Source organism: Rhinichthys klamathensis, unplaced genomic scaffold, assembly GCF_029890125.1.
Source record: "Rhinichthys klamathensis goyatoka isolate OS25496 unplaced genomic scaffold, OSU_Roscu_1.1 h1tg000630l_1, whole genome shotgun sequence".
Classification (NCBI taxonomy): Eukaryota; Metazoa; Chordata; class Actinopteri; order Cypriniformes; family Leuciscidae; genus Rhinichthys; species Rhinichthys klamathensis.
The window spans coordinates 649,210-672,214 of NW_026607077.1; the positions used below are offsets into that span (position 1 = coordinate 649,210).

Below are 23,005 nucleotides of genomic sequence, written 5' to 3' on the forward strand. Positions count from 1 at the left end.
TTATACGTCACTATATTGCTCGAAATAAAAAAAATATTTAAAAAAAGGGACACAAAACTGTGTTTTTGCTCACCCTCAAAAAGTGATTTTAACATGATATATAAAAATATCTGTGTGATATTTTGAGCTAAAACTGCACACACACACTCTGGGGACATCAGACACTTGTTCTGCATCTTGTGAAAAGGGCATTATACCACCGCTTTAATCTGGACCTTCTGGACACACACTGTTGCATTATTCTCCAGTTGTCTCTGTAAAGCTGCTTTGAAACTCTGTTGTATGCAGTGCTGTATTCATAAAGCTGACTTGTCTTGCGTTACAGCATGCACACACTGTTCTCTCTTTTGTAAAGGGATGCATTTCCTCTGTCCATATGTTCTTCGAAAGCACACATCAGTAAAAGCCGTTTATTGTGTTAATGTAAATGTAAAGGCTTTATGCCAGAGCAACTACACGCTCAATAAACACACAACACTGTATTTATGTACAAAATAATTTAATAGAAACATCGTTCAATTATAAATTGAAAGAAAAAAACAGGTGTAAGATTATCATTCCTGCAGAATACGTTAATCAACGTGCGTGTGTGTGTGCATATATACACACACACACACACACACGCACAAACACATACAAACATGGATTTTTTAATTTGTGCAGAAACAGCATTACATGAACAGTTGAATGAGGTGTTTTGGCCAGTCCATGACTACAGACACGAGTCGAGAGTTTGGCAGTCTGTGGAGAAGTGTCATCGACACACCGACACTGGGAGCCAAACACAATACTTCCAATAACAGCCATTAATCCATGGTTGGAGAGGGAGTAGAAAAACAACAACAAAAAACAAAAGAAAAGAAAAACACTTGGTGCGGAGCCCTTAAACTCTCCAGCGGAGTTCATACTCTTCACGAGACATGGTCGAGACGCCATGAGAAGAAACAACAAACTATATAGAGAGGAAGGAGGCAAGCCCCCTTAAACAGTCACAGTCCGTCAACAACTATGACGACGTTAAAGAAAAATACGTCAAATTAAAAATGTTAGTGTACAAATGGAACACGCAAATCAAAAGCAACAGGTATCGGCAACAGAGTTATACTTACGTACATGATGTCAAAAGACGCCCAAATACTGGATAATTGGCAGCTCAGTGTCTGGACTGGGTTCTGCTCGTAACACTGAGTATGATCTGTGAGTGTGTGTGTGTGTGTGTGTGTGTGAGAGAGTCTGGCTGGGCTAGTGTGGTGTCGTGTCACTCGCTGTGGCTCGGCTCTAACCCTAGCGGCTCACTCAGACTCACTCCCACCTCTTGGCACTTGTCAATTATTTTTTTCAGTGTGTCAGTTTTACCTCCTTCTGCCGCCTCGAAGAGCAAACACTGCGGAGAGAGAGAGAGAGGGTGAGGGTGTGTTAGAGAAACACACGGCACTGAGGTGTGTATGTGTGTGTGTTTACATCTTTCCAGAGAGCAGCACACAGGGGCAGTTTCTGGAGCGCCTGCTGGTAGAGCCGCCGGACCTGCGAACGTGCCGATCACAGCACAAACACACCAGACAGAACACAGTCAGTTCACACACACACACACACACACTCCGCTTGTCTGTCACAGGTATGCCTTTTAAACTCTTACATATATTCGTGCACTGAGCATACCCTGCAGAAAGAACAATAGATTGATCAAAGCTCCACAGAATGGGTCACTGTATGAGGAATGACCTGACCTCTGAACTCTCACTCACCTCTGCTCGCTGCCTCTGCTCCTTCTCAACCGCAATCGCTCTGGCAAGAAATATATTGACAGTCAAACACTTCAATTCTGTCCAAATGAATGGACATCACATTCAGCATATGTCACTCATGCAGACGTGCCTGACCCTGGGTCAGTTCAAGCAGAACTCAACACTACGACAGCATTACACACTCCATATGTACAGGGAAACACCCTAGACACGTGACCAACACCGCAAACACCAACAGCTCTTAAACACCACTGGGGTCAGGAATCTGATACTTGTTATAAAATTACAATTCTGATTCCTCTTATCGATTCCTCTGTGAGCATTTCAATATGACTTTAAACCATTCGAGAGCGAGAGACTCTGTTCTCTGTATTGTTCACAGATGTGTATCAGTTTTATTGGATCCATGCAGATCTTAAAGTGACAGCACTCATATTCCTTTGTTTTTCTTTAGCTTATTGGAATTTAAATTAGAAATCGATAAAATTCAAATGATTCCCAACCCTACACATCCCTAATCCCTAAAGAGAAGCTCTTCAGGGTCACCAGGCAGAACCCAACCCTGCTCCTGGAGGCCGAGCTCAGCTCAAACACACTGCACAAGCTCTTCAGGGTCACCAGGCTGAACCCAACCCTGCTCCTGGAGGCCGAGTGCAGCTCAAACACACTGCAGAAGCTCTTCAGGGTCACTAGGCTGAACCCAACCCTGCTCCTGGAGGCCGAGTGCAGCTCAAACACACTGCAGAAGCTCTTCAGGGTCACCAGGCAGAACCCAACCCTGCTCCTGGAGGCCGAGTGCAGCTCAAACACTGCACAAGCTCTTCAGGTTCACTAGGCTGAACCCAACCCTGCTCCTGGAGGCCGAGCTCAGCTCAAACACACTGCACAAGCTCTTCAGGGTCACCAGGCTGAACCCAACCCTGCTCCTGGAGGCCGAGTGCAGCTCAAACACACTGCAGAAGCTCTTCAGGGTCACTAGGCTGAACCCAACCCTGCTCCTGGAGGCCGAGTCCAGCTCAAACACACTGCAGAAGCTCTTCAGGGTCACCAGGCAGAACCCAACCCTGCTCCTGGAGGCCGAGTGCAGCTCAAACACTGCACAAGCTCTTCAGGTTCACTAGGCTGAACCCAACCCTGCTCCTGGAGGCCGAGTCCAGCTCAAACACACTGCAGAAGCTCTTTAGGGTCACCAGGCAGAACCCAACCCTGCTCCTGGAGGCCATGCTCAGCTCAAACACTGCACAAGCTCTTCAGGCTCACTAGGCTGAACCCAACCCTGCTCCTGGAGGCCGAGCTCAGCTCAAACACACTGCACAAGCTCTTCAGGCTCACTAGGCTGAAACCAACCCTGCTCCTGGAGGCCGAGTGCAGCTCAATCACACTGCACAAGCTCTTCAGGCTCACCAGGCTGAACCCAACCCTGCTCCTGGAGGCCGAGTGCAGCTCAATCACACTGCACAAGCTCTTCAGGTTCACTAGGCTGAACCCAACCCTGCTCCTGGAGGCCGAGCTCAGCTCAAACACACTGCACAAGCTCTTCAGGCTCACCAGGCTGAACCCAACCCTGCTCCTGGAGGCCGAGTGCAGCTCTATCACACTGCACAAGCTCTTCAGGCTCACTAGGCTGAACCCAATCCTGCTCCTGGAGGCCGAGCTCAGCTCAAACACACTGCACAAGCTCTTCAGGGTCACCAGGCTGAACCCAATCCTGTTCCTGGAGGCCGAGCCCAGCTCAAACACACTGCACAAGCTCTTCAGGCTCACAAGGCTGAACCCAACCCTGCTCCTGGAGGCCGTGCTCAGCTCAAACACACTGCACAAGCTCTTCAGGCTCACTAGGCTGAACCCAACCCTGCTCCTGGAGGCCGTGCTCAGCTCAAACACACTGCAGAAGCTCTTCAGGCTCACTAGGCTGAACCCAACCCTGCTCCTGGAGGCCGAGTGCAGCTCAAACACACTGCACAAGCTCTTCAGGGTCACCAGGCTGAACCCAACCCTGCTCCTGGAGGCCGTGCTCAGCTCAAACACACTGCACAAGCTCTTCAGGCTCACTAGGCTGAACCCAACCCTGCTCCTGGAGGCCGTGCTCAGCTCAAACACACTGCACAAGCTCTTCAGGCTCACTAGGCTGAACCCAACCCTGCTCCTGGAGGCCGAGTGCAGCTCAAACACACTGCACAAGCTCTTCAGGGTCACCAGGCTGAACCCAATCCTGCTCCTGGAGGCCGTGCTCAGCTCAAACACACTGCACAAGCTCTTCAGGCTCACTAGGCTGAACCCAACCCTGCTCCTGGAGGCCGAGTGCAGCTCAAACACACTGCACAAGCTCTTCAGGGTCACCAGGCAGAACCCAACCCTGCTCCTGGAGGCCGAGTCCAGCTCAAACACTGCACAAGCTCTTCAGGGTCACCAGGCAGAACCCAACCCTGCTCCTGGAGGCCGAGTCCAGCTCAAACACACTGCACAAGCTCTTCAGGGTCACCAGGCTGAACCCAACCCTGCTCCTGGAGGCCGTGCTCAGCTCAAACACACTGCACAAGCTCTTCAGGCTCACTAGGCTGAACCCAACCCTGCTCCTGGAGGCCGTGCTCAGCTCAAACACACTGCAGAAGCTCTTCAGGGTCACTAGGCTGAACCCAACCCTGCTCCTGGAGGCCGAGTGCAGCTCAAACACACTGCACAAGCTCTTCAGGGTCACTAGGCTGAACCCAACCCTGCTCCTGGAGGCCGAGTGCAGCTCAAACACACTGCAGAAGCTCTTCAGGGTCACTAGGCTGAACCCAACCCTGCTCCTGGAGGCCGTGCTCAGCTCAAACACTGCACAAGCTCTTCAGGGTCACTAGGCTGAACCCAACCCTGCTCCTGGAGGCCGAGTGCGGCTCAAACACTGCACAAGCTCTTCAGGGTCACCAGGCTGAACCCAACCCTGCTCCTGGAGGCCGAGTGCAGCTCAAACACTGCACAAGCTCTTCAGGGTCACTAGGCTGAACCCAACCCTGCTCCTCGCGGCTGAGTCCAGCTCAAACACTGCACAAGCTCTTCAGGGTCACTAGGCTGAACCCAACCCTGCTCCTGGAGGCCAAGCTCAGCTCAAACACACTGCACAAGCTCTTCAGGGTCACTAGGCTGACTTCCAACGGGATGAATCCGTCTCCAGAGGGCCCTTCAGACCGGAGCGCTCATGGCCGCTTTATATTGAAGGGTTATTCCTCAAAATGAAGTGCTCTGAGTTAAGGATTGCGAAGGGTAAAACAGACCGACACTTCACTCCCATGATTCTTTGGACAGGCAAGCAGGTCAACTGTGCGATGACAACGGCTCCATTAACTGGCTTGGCAAGACGACAGAAGTGCGTTCCAGGATCAGTTTCTTGGTCCCCCTTCCTCTCTCTGGAGTATAAACCCTGGGAAGGGATGCAGGGTCAGATAATAGCCGTGTTTACACACACACACTCTTTACTGGTAAATTACCGGTAACAGATCATGTGCGAACAGGTTCTTGGAACAGAATTGGTTCCGTCAATTTTCCAGTAAGGGAAGTTGTAACATTACCAGTAAATGACCGGTATATGCGATGTGTGAATGCAGATTACCAGTATTTTGCCCGTACGCGCTGACGTAAGGAGGGATTTGGGCCAATCAGAAGCCATTGAAAGAGCAATGGATCGGGGCCATTCATTAAATGATGACGCAGATGACACGTTTACTCAGCACTGTTTACAAATGTCTCCAAATGGGAGTGATACCGAAAAGAATACGCTTTTGGTTTGTCATGAGATTTGTCAACAACTTAGAGGAACAGTTAGTGATACTGTCATGTATGATGAAATAACTAGCCTTCTTCAGGAACAAGGCACACACTTCCGGTTAATGACAATCACAGTTTACCAGTGTTCTGGAGCTGAAGTGTGAATAGTATGTTACTGGTCAAAAGCCAGAACGCAGTTGCTAGAGTGAACAGCACATTTGTGAATTTGCAGGTAAAGTAATTCTGGCAATTTTACGGTAATTTACAGTGACTGCTGTGTGAAAGGGCTAAGACATTAGTTTACCCAATAAAGACAGCAACTCCTCTAGCTGACTCAAAACAACTCAACTCGTGTGGTTTTACTGTGTTACTGAGGGGAATGTTTGGATGAGATTCATTAGAATCTCGCTGGCCTCATCAAATAAATATTTTAAAGTTGAGACTTTGAATGAAGCTGTCTAGTGAGACACTGGTAAAGTGATAGACCATGCAGCCCTCCTTCAGAGAGAGCCCTCCATAACCCTACAGTATGAGTACGGAAGATGCCAGCCAGTCACTGTGGTTTGCAGCTAGCCCTCGCTCTCTTGAGACGGTCAACATCTTGCGTTTCAGGGCTGAGCCCCTGATGTCCAGTAATGGATGTAGGCAGGGGTGAATTGGGATTTTGGGGATGGGGAACCCTGAAAACGGTCAAACCCCGTGTATGAAACTTATATCATGCAAAATTGCTTCTGCATATCACGGGATTCCAGTCAGAACCAGGCGAGAGAAGGAGAGTGTGATGCGAGTGTTATCTAGTCCTCAACTGACTAAAGGGAGCCTCAATGCCATCATTTACTCAACCTCACCTCATCCAGACCTGTACAGGTTCAAAACCCCAGGGTTATTAAAGGCCTGTTCATACCAACACCAATGGTTCCACACGAAAATCCTGTCCCATTTCTGCATGAAAATGTCTGGCAGATAATCTGAATGAAAATGCAGATTCACACTCACATCTGGTGCAATTCCAGAAGCCCAGAAATACCCTGGTTTATTGTGGGACCCAGAGCACTACGTAACTCTTCGTTCCTGACGCTTCTCCAGAAGAGGAAGGTCAAACAGTATTGACTTATTTTAAAGTCCTCCAGTGGTGAAAATCCAGCTTTTAATGAAGTTTATATGTCTATGTGGTGTTTTTAATACGCTTTAAGACACGCCATGTGTAAATTCATAAGTCGACAGCATTGCTGAGTATTTTCTCCTTAAAACTGCAATGAACCAAAGACAGTCTCAAAAACACGGTGTGAAATCGCTGGTGTTTCTGACGTCACAAACGTCCTTGTAACCAATCAGATCAACGTGTGATCGTCAACCAGTGGATCTCTGAGCTGAGTGAGTGGAGGCAGGGCTCATTTGCATATTCATAAAACCGCAAATACTAAATGAGGCAAGGGTGTCGAGTTACATTCAAGCTACTTACTTTCAAGGAAAAAGCGTATAAATATGTAATTTCGCTGATCAAAGATAAGTTTTAAAGGATAAAATTATTGACTACAGGGACTTTAAAACAACAGTTCAGATTTTTTAATTAGTTATGAGCCTCCGTCTAATCACTAAACCAGGAGCCAGGATTCTCAGGCTTTGGGATATCAGAGCATTGGCTGCTCCGCTAATAACCTCGCTAGGTCAACTCAGCTGAGGCTTGTGAACCAGTCAGGCTCATCTTCTGTTGGCAATGCAGGAGACAGCGAAGACCAAGCTAACAGCGAGGCTGTGATTCAAACCACCAGTCTTATGCTATCAGAAGCCAGCCACGCGTGAACGCTTACACTCACAGGAACAGGGGGTGTGTCTTAAGGAGAATTCATATCATGTGACCTCATGGGTCTTTACCTGTACATATGGAATATATAAGGTGGAGGGAAAGTCTCAATTTGATAGAAAACATTTGAAAAATGACTCGGTTTTTATCAAAACAAGCTACGCTAAAGAGGTGGAGCTACACCAAAAACTTAAGAATATAATCTCATTAGGACACACAGAAGCATTTTAGCTAGATGTATTTGGAGCTCATGAACTTACATTTTCCAGAAGGCCAGACAGGTTGGGACGCTACTGCACAACATTCTGCTTTGCAATTTAAAATGTTCAACATTGCCATCCTGCCATTCCTGCTGCAGCAACCTACACAAGGACAATTAACACTAAACTCCAGGACATTAAAGTGCCTTCAGAAGCTGTGGCTTGTATCCAGTGACGCCTATTGACTAAGTTAAAGAATAAAACAGTTCCCCATTACAGAGAAGACAGAGTTTAAAACTTCAGTGAAGGGTTAGGGTAACCCTAACCTTAGAAATATTTACACCATACAGATGATTAAAACAAAAACAAGTAATGGTATCTGAGGGAAAGATACACGTGTATATAATGGGAAATACTGGAACTTTTCACAAGCTTCAGGTCAGAAACCATCAGAATAAATCCAAGCAAGTCATCTGATTACCTTATGGCCAGTTCAGTATTGGTTGGCATGATATGCTGAAATCTTTCCAGGAGAAGGGAATGTTGGGATTGAGGGAAACATCCCAAACAGAAGGATATGACCTGCAATGCACACAGCACAAAATACAAACACACTACCATCTACCCTGACCGACAGCAGTAAAACCCATATACACCCTTAAGAAGCGTGGCATGCGGGTGTGTGGCTGGAGTGAGCCTCCTGGGGGCGTACCTGGTTGTGGAAGCTGAAGCTGCTCCAGTACTGCGAGGAGCTGAAGGGCAGGGTGAGTCTGGTGGGCACGGTCTCCAGACAGCGGTGCACCAGACCCGTGAACATCTTTAGCTCACGCACACTCGGCTGCTCACCCATCATCTTACTGCTGGAGAGGGACAGATAGCTGAGGAGAGGGCACAGGCGTTAGCAGAGGACACACACCACTGTCTGCACACACTGAGAAACAACACTTTCATGTAGGGGGAAACAGATAACCAATAATTCTGTATATTTGGAAGCCGATAACTGATATATTGGCCGATACCAATAATTCTGTATATTTGGAAGCCGATAACCGATATATTGGCCGATACCAATAATTCTGTATATTTGGAAGCCGATAACTGATATTTTGGCCGATACCGATAATTCTGTATATTTAGAAGCCGATAACCGATATATTGGCCGATACCAATAATTCTGTATATTTGGGAGCCGATAACCGATATATTGGCCGATACCAATAATTCTGTATATTTGGAAGCCGATAACTGATATATTGGCCGATACCAATAATTCTGTATATTTGGAAGCCGATAACTGATATATTGGCCGATACCGATAATTCTGTATATTTAGAAGCCGATAACCGATATATTGGCCGATACCAATAATTCTGTATATTTGGGAGCCGATAACCGATATATTGGCCGATACCAATAATTCTGTATATTTGGAAGCCGATAACTGATATATTGGCCGATACCAATAATTCTGTATATTTGGAAGCCGATAACTGATATATATTGGCCGATACCGATAATTCTGTATATTTGGAAGCCGATAACTGATATATTGGTCGATACCAATAATTCTGTATATTTGGAAACCGATACCAATAATTCTGTATATTTGAAAACCGATAACTGATATATTGGCCGATACCAATAATTCTGTATATTTGGAAGGTGAAAACTGATATATTGGCAGATACCAGTAATTCTGTATATTTGGAAGCCGATAACCGATATATTGGCCGATACCAATAAATCTGTATATTTGGAAGCCGATAACCGATATATTGGTCGATACCAATAATTCTGTATATTTGGAAGCCGATAACTGATATATTGGCCGATACCAATAATTCTGAATATTTGGAAGCCGATAACTGATATATTGGCCGATACCAATAATTCTGTATATTTGGAAGCCGATAACCGATATATTGGTCGATACCAATAATTCTGAATATTTGGAAGCCGATAACTGATATATTGGCCGATACCAATAATTCTGTATATTTGGAAGCCGATAACTGATATTTTGGCCGATACCGATAATTCTGTATATTTGGAAGCCGATAACCGATATATCGGCCGATACCAATAATTCTGTATTTTTGGAAGCCGATAACCGATATATTGGTCGATACCAATAATTCTGTATATTTGGAAACCGATAAATGATATATTGGCAGATACCAGTAATTCTGTATATTTGGAAGCCGATAACAGATATATTGGCCGATACCAATAATTCTGTATATTTGGAAGCCGATAACTGATATATTGGCCGATACCGATAATTCTGTATATTTGGAAGCTGATAACCGATATATTGGTTGATACCAATAATTCTGTATATTTAGAAGCCGATAACCGATATATTGGCCGATACCAATAATTCTGTATATTTGGGAGCCGATAACCGATATATTGGCCGATACCAATAATTCTGTATATTTGGAAGCCGATAACTGATATATTGTCTGATACCGATAATTCTGTATATTTAGAAGCCGATAACCGATATATTGGCCGATACCAATAATTCTGTATATTTGGGAGCCGATAACCGATATATTGGCCGATACCAATAATTCTGTATATTTGGAAGCCGATAACTGATATATTGGCCGATACCAATAATTCTGTATATTTGGAAGCCAATAACTGATATATTGGCCGATATCGATAATTCTGTATATTTGGAAGCCGATAACTGATATATTGGTCGATACCAATAATTCTGTATATTTGGAAACCGATACCAATAATTCTGTATATTTGAAAACCGATAACTGATATATTGGCCGATACCAATAATTCTGTATATTTGGAAGCCGAAAACTGATATATTGGCAGATACCAGTAATTCTGTATATTTGGAAGCCGATAACCGATATATTGGCCGATACCAATAAATCTGTATATTTGGAAGCCGATAACCGATATATTGGTCGATACCAATAATTCTGAATATTTGGAAGCCAATAACTGATATATTGGCCGATACCAATAATTCTGTATATTTGGAAGCCGATAACTGATATTTTGGCCGATACCGATAATTCTGTATATTTGGAAGCCGATAACCGATATATCGGCCGATACCAATAATTCTGTATTTTTTGAAGCCGATAACCGATATATTGGTCGATACCAATAATTCTGTATATTTGGAAACCGATAAATGATATATTGGCAGATACCAGTAATTCTGTATATTTGGAAGCCGATAACAGATATATTGGCCGATACCAATAATTCTGTATATTTGGAAGCCGATAACCGATATATTGGCCGATACCGATAATTCTGTATATTTGGAAGCTGATAACCGATATATTGGTTGATACCAATAATTCTGTATATTTGGAAACCGATAACTGATATATTGGCAGATACCAGTAATTCTGTATATTTGGAAGCCGATAACTGATATATTGGCCGATACCAATAATTCTGTATATTTGGAAACCGATAACTGATATATTGGCCGATACCAATAATTCTGTATATTTGGAAGCCGATAACTGATATATTGGCCGATACCAGTAATTCTGTATATTTGGAAGCCGATAACCGATATATTGGCCGATACCAATAATTCTGTATATTTGGAAGCCGATAACCGATATATTGGCCGATACCGATAATTCTGTATATTTGGAAGCTGATAACCGATATATTGGTTGATACCAATAATTCTGTATATTTGGAAACCGATAACTGATATATTGGCAGATACCAGTAATTCTGTATATTTGGAAGCCGATAACTGATATATTGGCCGATACCAATAATTCTGTATATTTGGAAACCGATAACTGATATATTGGCCGATACCAATAATTCTGTATATTTGGAAGCCGATAACTGATATATTGGCCGATACCAGTAATTCTGTATATTTGGAAGCCGATAACCGATATATTGGTCGATACCAATAATTCTGTATATTTGGAAGCCGATAACTGATATATTGGCCGATACCAATAATTCTGTATATTTGGAAGCCGATAACTGATATATTGGCCGATACCAATAATTCTGTATATTTGGAAGCCGATAACTGATATGTTGGCAGATACCAGTAATTCTGTATATTTGGAAGCCGATAACCGATATATTGGTCGATACCAAAAATTCTGTATATTTGGAAACCGATAACTGATATATTGGCAGATACCAATAATTCTGTATATTTGGAAGCCGATAACTGATATATTGGCAGATACCAATAATTCTGTATATTTGGAAGCCGATAACTGATTAAATTGGCCGATACCAGTAATTCTGTATATTTGGAAGCCGATAACCGATATATTGGTCGATACCAATAATTCTGTATATTTGGAAACCGATAACTGATATATTGGCCGATACCAATAATTCTCTATATTTGGGAGCCGATAACTGATATATTGGCCGATACCAATAATTCTTTATATTCAGAAACTAATAACAGCACTGACATGGAAATGTGGCCAATACTGCTAACAAGGGCTCAAAATAAATTTTAACAGGAACAAAAAAACTGAATAAGAAATAAAGTGTAATCGTATGAACTGAAACGCTTATTCGAAATAACCATTAACCCATTAATAACGGTATTTTATCATTCTGTTTAATATTTTAATTTGGCAGTCAACCAATCATGAATTAGGTTTAGGTTTAACAAACTATATAGTTTACTTACTCTAGCCAGAGTGTGTGAATTAACTCCAACTTTGTAATGGTTCCCAAAGCCTTCTCGAACGCATCAATGGCCTCTCTCGCACTGCCAAAGCTAGACTGCCAGAAGCTGTGGAAAAGCAAGAGTCAGGGTGAGAAGGGAAGCGTGTGGAGATCAGAGCGAGGCGTGTGGAGAGAAGGGAAGCGTGTGTGTGGAGATCAGAGCGAGGCGTGTGGAGATCAGAGCGAGGCGAGCCGCAGCGGGACGCACCAGTGAAGGAGGTGCAGGTACTCCATCTCACGCTCAACATCATCTCTGAGGGTTGGAGCTTTCAGCAAGTCTTGAGTTTCAACACCAAGAACATGGCTGAAATCACAAATATCAGATCTTGAAACAAATACTGCGCATAGAAAAGGCAGTAAGACACAGGAAACATGGCATCACCTGTCAGAGAAAACAACCAAACCAGATTGTATACATTTCTACTTAATTTCCATGGCTTCTCCAGTCACTTATGACTAGGGTTGGTTATCGTTTGAATTTTAACGATTCCGATTCTGCTTATCGATTCCCAATTTTCCACATTTTTTTTTTGGCGGGATATTCATTTAGTCTTATTACAAAACACTATAGCAGCTGAATATCATGAAGACAAACCAACAGGCTAAAGAACACTTACAGGAACGTTTGCCTGTGGTTTAAAAACACCATAGAACAACAACTAGCCGAACTAATATAGATTTCAAGCATCATTAAAGACAAGTAAACACTAATTTAAAAAGAACAAATAAAAAAATAGCAATCACAACAAAGATAAAACTGAACAAAGCTACGATTGAAATAAACAGTATTTTAAGATTTCCAGGTATTCGAACAGAAACTGGAATCAAATTTAAAATAACACTGCACTTTATAAATAAAATATACATTACAAATATAGTTAGAAATGTTATTCAGTGAAGAACGAGTTAATTTTCTCTGTCTGTTGTGTGATTAGTGTTATTATAGAGACGGCAGGAATATTAGTGCTGTCACTTTAAGATCTGCACAGATCCAATACACTGATACACATCTGTGAACACCACAGAGAACAGAGTCTCTCGCTCTCGAATGGTTTACAGTCATATTGAAATGCTCACAAAGGAATCGATAAGAGGAATTTAAATTTAAATTTTATAACAAGTATTCGATTCCTGAATTGGAATTGATTTTCGATTCCCAACCCTACTTGTGACTACTGGATAAGCTTTTTTAAATTGAATTTTTTGCTGAATTTGGAACTTGTGCGCCATTTTCTCTTACACTTGAATGGTTTAAAATCTCTTGAGTGTTTAAAATGATAATGTTTTGTAATAATGCAGCACTGGCCCGAGCGTCTTTCACACGGCCCGGAACATCAGACAGGCCTTCCTGTCGAGCCTTGGAGAGTAACTAGAAGGATCTGTTGCCTGTGCCAGACGGGGATAATCCTGTGACAGTGGGAACCCTGCTCATGCTAGCACACATTGCAGACTGTGGTGTCGGTGAGGACATTACCGTAGCACATCTAGAGACTTCAGCTGATCTGGTACAGATTCACAGAAAGAGCGCATGAACTTGTCAAAGAGCTCTTCCAGAACACTGCATTTCCCCTGCACACACACACAAACTCACAGAAATGAGCATCAGGACACCTGCACTGTGCGTCAGCTGTGACCAGAGGCGGGGTCTCACCTGCGAGTGCAAACACCTGCTGAGCTGGAGGAACACACGAGCGCTGCCGGCGCGGTCCTGATGAGCACGTGTCCACAGGGCCTCGGCTCGCTCCGCCTGTCCCGAGCACACGAGCAGCTCCCCGGCGAGCTCCAGCAGGGGGCAGTAGAGTGGGCAGGCCGCCAGCAGACGCTCGCACAGAGACACCGCCTCCGCACACCTGAAAGCATGGCACTGGCGTCAGTAACAGCACAGACTTCAGAAGCCTCGTGATGGGAGACGTGCTGTACCTGTCCAGCCGCCGGTACAGGTGAATGAGGTTTGAGTGGAGGGGGAAACAGGCCTGAATCTGCTCACTGGAGGACAAGCGCTCATCCGTGCAGCGGCTCACAGCATCTACAGGACACACAAACAGATTATATATTTGGAAGCCGTTAACTGATATATCGGCCGATACCAATAATTCTGTAAATTTGGAAGCCGATAACTGATATATTGGCCGATACCGATAATTCTGTATATTTGGAAGCCGATAACTGATATGTTGGGCGATACCGATAATTCTGTATATTTGGAAGCCGATAACTGATATATTGGGCGATACCGATAATTCTGTATATTTGGAAGCCGATAACTGATATATTGGGCGATACCGATAATTCTGTATATTTGGAAGCAGATAACCGATATATTGGGCGATACCGATAATTCTGTATATTTGGAAGCCGATAACCGATATGTTGGGCGATACCGATAATTCTGTATATTTGGAAGCCGATAACTGATATATTGGGCGATACCGATAATTCTGTATATTTGGAAGCCGATAACTGATATATTGGCCGATACCGATAATTCTGTATATTTGGAAGCCGATAACTGATATGTTGGGCGATACCGATAATTCTGTATATTTGGAAGCCGATAACTGATATACTGGGCGATACCGATAATTCTGTATATTTGGAAGCCGATAACCGATATATTGGGTGATACCGATAGTTCTGCATATTTGGAAGCTGATAACTGATATATTGGGCGATACCGATAATTCTGTATATTTGGAAGCCGATAACCGATATATTGGGTGATACCGATAGTTCTGTATATTTGGAAGCCGATAACTGATATGTTGGGCGATACCGATAATTCTGTATATTTGGAAGCCGATAACTGATATATTGGGTGATACCGATAATTCTGTATATTTGGAAGCCGATAACTGATATATTGGGCGATACCGATAATTCTGTCTATTTGGAAGCCGATAACTGATATATTGGCAGATACCAATAATTCTGTAAATTTGGAAGCCGATAACTGATATCGGGCAATACCGATAATTCTGTATATTTGGAAGCCGATAACTGATATATTGGGCGATACCGATAATTTTGTATATTTGGAAGCCTATAACCGATATATTGGGCGATACCGATAGTTCTGTATATTTGGAAGCCGATAACTGATATGTTGGGCAATACCGATAATTCTGTATATTTGGAAGCCGATAACTGATATGTTGGGCGATACCGATAATTCTGTATATTTGGAAGCCGATAACTGATATGTTGGGCGATACCGATAATTCTGTATATTTGGAAGCCGATAACTGATATATTGGCAGATACCAATAATTCTGTAAATTTGGAAGCCGATAATTGATATATTGGCCGATAACGATAATTCTGTATATTTGGGAAAGCCGATAACTGATATATTGGCCGATACCAATAATTCTGTATATTTGGAAACCGATAACTGATATGTTGGGCGATACCGATAATTCTGTATATTTGGAAGCCGATAACTGATATGTTGGGCGATACCGATAATTCTGTATATTTGGAAGCCGATAACTGATATATTGGCAGATACCAATAATTCTGTAAATTTGGAAGCCGATAACTGATATATTGGCCGATAACGATAATTCTGTATATTTGGGAAAGCCGATAACTGATATATTGGCCGATACCGATAATTCTGTATATTTGGAAGCCGATAACTGATATATTGGGCGATACCGATAATTCTGTCTATTTGGAAGCCGATAACTGATATATTGGCAGATACCAATAATTCTGTAAATTTGGAAGCCGATAACTGATATCGGGCAATACCGATAATTCTGTATATTTGGAAGCCGATAACTGATATATTGGGCGATACCGATAATTTTGTATATTTGGAAGCCTATAACCGATATATTGGGCGATACCGATAGTTCTGTATATTTGGAAGCCGATAACTGATATGTTGGGCAATACCGATAATTCTGTATATTTGGAAGCCGATAACTGATATGTTGGGCGATACCGATAATTCTGTATATTTGGAAGCCGATAACTGATATGTTGGGCGATACCGATAATTCTGTATATTTGGAAGCCGATAACTGATATATTGGCAGATACCAATAATTCTGTAAATTTGGAAGCCGATAACTGATATATTGGCCGATAACGATAATTCTGTATATTTGGGAAAGCCGACAGGCTGATGATGGTGTCTATGGTGTGTGATGTGGGCAGGGTCACCTGTGAACAGACTGATGATGGCGTCAGGTGTGTGGCCGTCCCGGGCCGGGCTCCAGGGGATGAGGAAGGCATCTGTGCACACCATCCTTGACGGGCTGGAGCTGGCCGGGTCGTACAGCGAGGGCGGGAGGCGGCAGAACTCCACCAGGTGGATGTAGGAGAGCCAGGCCAGACAGCGGTCCGCCACAGTCAGGTGACCCGACACGCTCGAGTCCAGCGCGCTCTGCAGCCACACACACACACACACACACCCTCCTTTACAAACCATGCCCTGAGACCTATGATCATAACCCTCATCTTAGTCATATATAACGTTTTACAATTCACTACACAAAAAGTTAGATTTCAATCTGAAGCCAAACTAGTTCTTAAGACAGTCTGAACAGTGACATATACATGTTTATATATAGCATTTATTAATATTATGAATTTGCTTTGATTTTCTTGCATCTAATATTTCTATTTCTATTTTTATTTATTTATTTTTTAAATGATGAACTTTTTATAATTTATTTTTCTACTTTGTTGCCATTAACTCAAGCTAAAACACTTCACTTTCATTTCATTAGTTAACATGAACTAACAAGAACAAATATGGTAACACTTTATTTTACAGCGTTCGTAACACATTACATGTAGTTACTATAGTAATAACTGTAAATTAAGCATAATTACAAGACTTTATCCTTAACCCAAACCTATATTGAGTACTTACTGTATAATTACACTAACAAGGACACTAATATAAAAAGTGTAACCAAAAACACCTCTAAACATTGTTAATCTCAACATTTACTAATACATTATTAAAATCAAAAGTTGTATTTGTTAACATTAGTTAATGCACTGTGAACTAACATGAACTAATAATGAATAACTGGATTCAATAAAGGTTGTACAAATATATTGTTCACTGTTAGTTAATACACTAACTAATGTTACCAAATGAGAGCTTATTGTACAGAGAGTTAGAGAGTTATCAACAACACTGGATGAGATATAAATCAGCCATTAAATGCAATCTAGAACAGTAGACTAGAGTAAGTGTGAGTCTGCGAGACCTTGAGTGTGTTTCTCGCGCTGGTGTGCCGGCCGCTGAACACACTGAGCTGGACCCTGAACAGCAGCGACTCCAGCAGCTGGAAGGAGCGCACATCTGGCCCGAGGTCATGTGACGCCCGCAGCACCTCTGGCCCGAGGTCATGTGACGCCCCTAGCAGGTGCGCGATCAGACGCCCGCACACGAAGTCCTTGCCCTCGAAGGCGCTCTCCACGCTCATGTACTGGAACACAGACAGAGCCACAGATCTCGTCAGTCCGTCTCAGTCCTGGGGCAAATCTGCCTATAGGTTTAGTCAACTGTACTCTGGTAATTTTAATCTAGTTTTCAGCAATGAAAACTTTCCGTCATGTTGCACAAGTCAGTTTTTTGCTCAAAATTATGATTGTTGTTATTTGATATGTATTTTTTACATTTCATCAGAATTATTGCACTGTCAGCTATAAGCACAAATCAAGAGAATGTCGACTCGTACACTTGGTTTATTTGAGCTCATAGTTCCCTGATTTATTATCAGCCATTTATCATATATATTAACATTCTCTACGTTATGAAAAGAACCGCGTATACTAAATGAGGCAAGGGTGTAGAGTTACATTCGATATATTTTTAAGGAAAAAACTTTTAAATATGTAATTTGTGATCAAAGATGAGTTAAGGGATAAAATTATTAACTACAGGGGGACTTTAAGGTTTTTATATTTTAACTACATTTAAATCTGGTCTTTTTTTGTCATTGATATTGCATGTTAATATAGTCACAGTTATCATTGAATGACCTTGGAGTCGTCTCGTTAGTCATGGAAAAAAAGGCTGTTAGGATCATGAAGCGAGCAGCAGACTCACGGTCCACCAGACGTCGTAGTGCGGCGCGTGCTCGACGGCCATCTCACACATCTCCTGCAGCTCCTCCCTGCTGGCTCGCCGAGAGAACAGCGTCAGGTAGTGACACCACACCTCGGCCTGCTCGCGGTTATCCTCCAGCGCGCGCGACAGCGTGTTCAGCGCCGCGTCCAGACACTCCGACATCGAGCTACACACACGCAGGAGGAGGATGATGCAACACAATAGCAGCCCACTGTTGCATAAGAAAATTATGCACGATATATAGAAATAAAACTGAATGTGTGACTTAGTGTGATTATCAAACTCCAAACGATGTGATTTAATGAAATAAAAATGATGATAATAAAATGAATAAACTAAACCCTACTGTGAACCATCAACAGTGCGAATAGAAAGCAGGCAGAAAAGACCAATACTAGACACACTAAAGGCTGGCAAATACAAATAAATATTTCGAATATTCGTCAAAAAAAAACAACAACAAAAAAACGCACATTCGAATGCAAAAAAAAGTGCATCCAAATTTTTGGTGTGTCAAGGCGCACGAGACATGATGATGACGTCACTGACGCGGTGTGTTTCTGTTAGCTTATCCAGTAAAGCGCCTTGCTAATGTGAAAAATGGCGGGAAAAGGCTCTTCCTGCTGACGAAAACCCTCTCAGTCTGAGGCAAAAATAGTGCAGAGACACACTTGACCAAACCGGCACATCTGTCAGATCCGAGTGTGAGTGTGTGATTGAGAGTGTGTATAAGTGTGTGTTAATCAGCTGAAACACTGTGAACAGAAAGCGCTCGGCATATGTGTGTGTGTGTGAGTGAAAGCACTCAGCACTCGCTCAGATCAAGTTAATGCACTCTAAAACGTGAATGTCATTTAATTTCAATAAAAGATGCGATGCTTGATTTGGTTTATATTTGCTTATTGTGCTCGGGTCGCCCTCTTGTGGACACAGGAGACAATACAGCACTTTCTCCTCTAACATTAAGGATTGCCTTTAGAATTCGAATATAATTAAAATTTTGCTAATATTTAAGAAAGAAATTCGAATTTAGCTTTTCCGCCATTTTGACAGCCCTAACACACACCTTTAAATATGAGGTACTGAAAGCATGACAGGAGCAGTGTAGTTCCCAGTGGTGTGGCGCAGCACTCACGTGTCCTTCTGACTGAGGTATTTGAAGGCCAGTTTGATCCACAGCTGCACGTGGTTGGGGCTCTCCAGCACGCTGGTCTCCAGGTTACTGATGTCATCCGTCTCGCTGGCGAAGTAGCGCTTGTCATCCTGCGTCACACACACATCGGCCCACGGCCAGCGCTCCTGCACGCCATCTGTCAGAGCGCAACACACACGTCACACATTCAGCTCAGTCATGTGATCACGCGTTCACAGCTCAGTCATGTGATCATGCGTTCACAGCTCAGTCATGTGATCATGCGTTCACAGCTCAGTCATGTGATCACGCGTTCACAGCTCAGTCATGTGATCATGCGTTCACAGCTCAGTCATGTGATCATGCGTTCACAGCTCAGTCATGTGATCATGCGTTCACAGCTCAGTCATGTGATCACGCGTTCACAGCTCAGTCATGTGATCACGCGTTCACAGCTCAGTCATGTGATCACGCGTTCACAGCTCAGTCATGTGATCATGCGTTCACAGCTCAGTCATGTGATCATGCGTTCACAGCTCAGTCATGTGATCACGCGTTCACAGCTCAGTCATGTGATCACGCGTTCACAGCTCAGTCATGTGATCACGCGTTCACAGCTCAGTCATGTGATCACGCGTTCACAGCTCAGTCATGTGATCATGCGTTCACAGCTCAGTCATGTGATCACACGTTCACAGCTCAGTCATGTGATCATGCGTTCACAGCTCAGTCATGTGATCACACGTTCACAGCTCAGTCATGTGATCATGCGTTCACAGCTCAGTCATGTGATCATGCGTTCACAGCTCAGTCATGTGATCATGCGTTCACAGCTCAGTCATGTGATCACGCGTTCACAGCTCAGTCATGTGATCATGCGTTCACAGCTCAGTCATGTGATCACACGTTCACAGCTCAGTCATGTGATCATGCGTTCACAGCTCAGTCATGTGATCACGCGTTCACAGCTCAGTCATGTGATCATGCGTTCACAGCTCAGTCATGTGATCACACGTTCACAGCTCAGTCATGTGATCATGCGTTCACAGCTCAGTCATGTGATCATGCGTTCACAGCTCAGTCATGTGATCACACGTTCACAGCTCAGTCATGTGATCACACGTTCACAGCAGTCATGTTATCATACATTCACAGCTCAGTCATGTGATCACGCGTTCACAGCTCAGTCATGTGATCATGCGTTCACAGCTCAGTCATGTGATCACACGTTCACAGCTCAGTCATGTGATCATGCGTTCACAGCTCAGTCATGTGATCACGCGTTCACAGCTCAGTCATGTGATCATGCGTTCACAGCTCAGTCATGTGATCACACGTTCACAGCTCAGTCATGTGATCATGCGTTCACAGCTCAGTCATGTGATCACGCGTTCACAGCTCAGTCATGTGATCATGCGTTCACAGCTCAGTCATGTGATCACACGTTCACAGCTCAGTCATGTGATCATGCGTTCACAGCTCAGTCATGTGATCATGCGTTCACAGCTCAGTCATGTGATCACACGTTCACAGCTCAGTCATGTGATCACACGTTCACAGCAGTCATGTTATCATACATTCACAGCTCAGTCATGTGATCATGCGTTCACAGCTCAGTCATGTGATCATGCGTTCACAGCTCAGTCATGTGATCATGTGGGACTCTGACCGTGTCGGACAGGAACGGTGACGTCCACGCTGGTGTGATCTTCATCCTCCTGACTGGACCTCTTCGCTCTCTGAGACTCAGGTCTCCACTTCCTCTGGGACTTGTACGTGGTGAAGGGAGGATCTGACAAACACACACCGGTCAGTCTCGGCGCAAGCTAAAGCCATCAAACACAAACACTGCATCAAACACGAGCACTCACTGTGCTTCAGCCGCTCGTTGACTTTGCTCACGAGCAGAACGGCCTTCTGGTCCGTGCCCATCCGGTCCTTATTGGCCCCGAACAGCTTCTTGATGTACTTCTCTGTGAACAGGAGAGTCAGAACTCATGATCTACAGCTGAGCCGATCGCCCCCAGAGGTCATGTGACCTGTTACCTGTGGCGCTGCTGATGTCACTGGTGGCGCTGGCGTCCGAGCAGCCAATCAGAGGCAGGCAGTAGGAGAGCAGGTCCTGGAAGAGCTGGCCCTCGCTGAGCGTGCAGTTCTTCATGTGCTGCCTGAAACACACACACACACACCGCTTCAGACATGCACAACACACACTCAACACACATCGCTTCAGCCACACACTCAACACACACACAGCTTCAGACACACACACACACACACACACACACATACACACACACACACGTACCAGGCGCAGTCGTCGTCGTTGCAGGTGCCGGTGAGGTGGAAGCGGCAGAAACTCTTCTTGGGCTCGATGGTGTTGCTGTAGGAGAGCGAGCGCAGGGAAAGCTTCTCTTTGGTCCGGTAATACGGGCTGAACCTGAAGCAGTGACAGGAATCATGTGACTGACAGCGGGAACACCACTAATGAGAGCGACGTATACTTCAGTCTGCTGCCAACGCTAGCCGTGTGTGTACAGGCTGAACAGGACAGGGAATTGTTGGATTTTTTCAATGCACATTAGCCTCTTGTCGACCCACCATTAACACTGATAACAGTGTGGATGCTCAAGTCACGTGGATTGCTATGCAACTGACAGTGAAAAATGTATCTTTTTTGTTTGCAAAAATTGGCCTACATTTCGCTAATGTGACCACACCTTAATAAGTGAATAAAGATAGCACGTGCGAGTTGGCTATGCTGATGATAACACATCTGCGTCACACACACTAGCGTACGCGGGAAAGCTGAAGCATACTTTGAGCTTGAAGCGAGCCAAACCTGTATGATTTAAAGACCAGTAAAGGACTGTGATATGGTCCGAACGGCTCTGGCTTTGCCTCCACTCGGCTCTGATGAGCGGCCCTGGGATCGAAGTCCACCTGCACAACCTGCACGAGACAAGAAGGAAACACTTGAGTTTATTAAAGGAGACATATCATAAAAATCTGTAAGTGCTATAATCAGGTCCCCGGTGCTTCTACCGACACAGAAAATGTGAAAAGTGAAACCCAGTAACTCTGTTCTGGTGAGCCTTTCTCTGCAAGCATGTAACAAAATAAGCCGCTCAGATTTCGCCCCTTCTGACATATGAAGAGGATCTTATTATAATATTCCCGGCCCTTAATCTGCACGTTTACATGTAACATGTCAGCGCTGTCTTATAAACACCTCAGGAACTGTGGACACTTGTGGAAGAGTTCAACATGATGAGGAGATGATCAGTGTAACTCCACAACAACTACAGAAATGTCTCCGCTAACATTCAGAAACATGTAAAAGTGAAGCTCTCCCTGAGTCTCTCCGTAAGGCTGCACTCGCTGCTGTTACTCCTGACTCTGGATCAGTGAGATTGGCCTGTGTTGTTATTGCCGGAGTCTCTGAAGCTCCGCCCTCTTCTGAACGGAGGCGGAGCTAAAGCATTTGCATTTAAAGGGACAAACACTAAAACGCTGTGTTTTTGCTCACACCCAAAAAGGGGCAAATTTAACGAGCTATAATAA

The 23,005-nt window shown here is 43.9% G+C and overlaps 1 protein-coding gene across 2 annotated transcripts in view; it reads right to left on the reverse strand.

Annotated features, from left to right (window-relative positions):
- Nucleotides 1–482: 482 nt before the first annotated feature.
- The window catches only part of LOC130076147 (zinc finger C3H1 domain-containing protein-like), a 63,672-nt gene continuing 41,149 nt past the window's right edge, over nt 483–23,005 (reverse strand). Inside the window, exons 17-37 of one of the 2 annotated variants that reach the window (XM_056241121.1) lie at nt 22,284–22,393; nt 21,750–21,881; nt 21,488–21,609; nt 21,313–21,414; nt 21,111–21,233; nt 19,445–19,619; nt 18,289–18,475; nt 17,582–17,665; nt 17,444–17,548; nt 16,383–16,605; nt 14,133–14,238; nt 13,864–14,062; nt 13,687–13,781; nt 12,421–12,516; nt 12,175–12,279; nt 8,209–8,374; nt 7,978–8,078; nt 7,557–7,658; nt 1,746–1,785; nt 1,462–1,524; nt 483–1,384 (exon numbers count right to left, since the gene is read on the reverse strand). In XM_056241121.1, coding sequence (XP_056097096.1) covers nt 1,259–1,384; nt 1,462–1,524; nt 1,746–1,785; nt 7,557–7,658; nt 7,978–8,078; nt 8,209–8,374; nt 12,175–12,279; nt 12,421–12,516; nt 13,687–13,781; nt 13,864–14,062; nt 14,133–14,238; nt 16,383–16,605; nt 17,444–17,548; nt 17,582–17,665; nt 18,289–18,475; nt 19,445–19,619; nt 21,111–21,233; nt 21,313–21,414; nt 21,488–21,609; nt 21,750–21,881; nt 22,284–22,393 — 2,562 coding nt within the window. In that variant the 3' untranslated portion in view covers nt 483–1,258. Of the gene's footprint in view, nt 1,385–1,461; nt 1,525–1,745; nt 1,786–7,556; nt 7,659–7,977; nt 8,079–8,208; nt 8,375–12,174; nt 12,280–12,420; nt 12,517–13,686; nt 13,782–13,863; nt 14,063–14,132; nt 14,239–16,382; nt 16,606–17,443; nt 17,666–18,288; nt 18,476–19,444; nt 19,620–21,110; nt 21,234–21,312; nt 21,415–21,487; nt 21,610–21,749; nt 21,882–22,283; nt 22,394–23,005 lie in introns of both variants that reach the window. The other variant, XM_056241120.1, reaches the window with a different exon arrangement.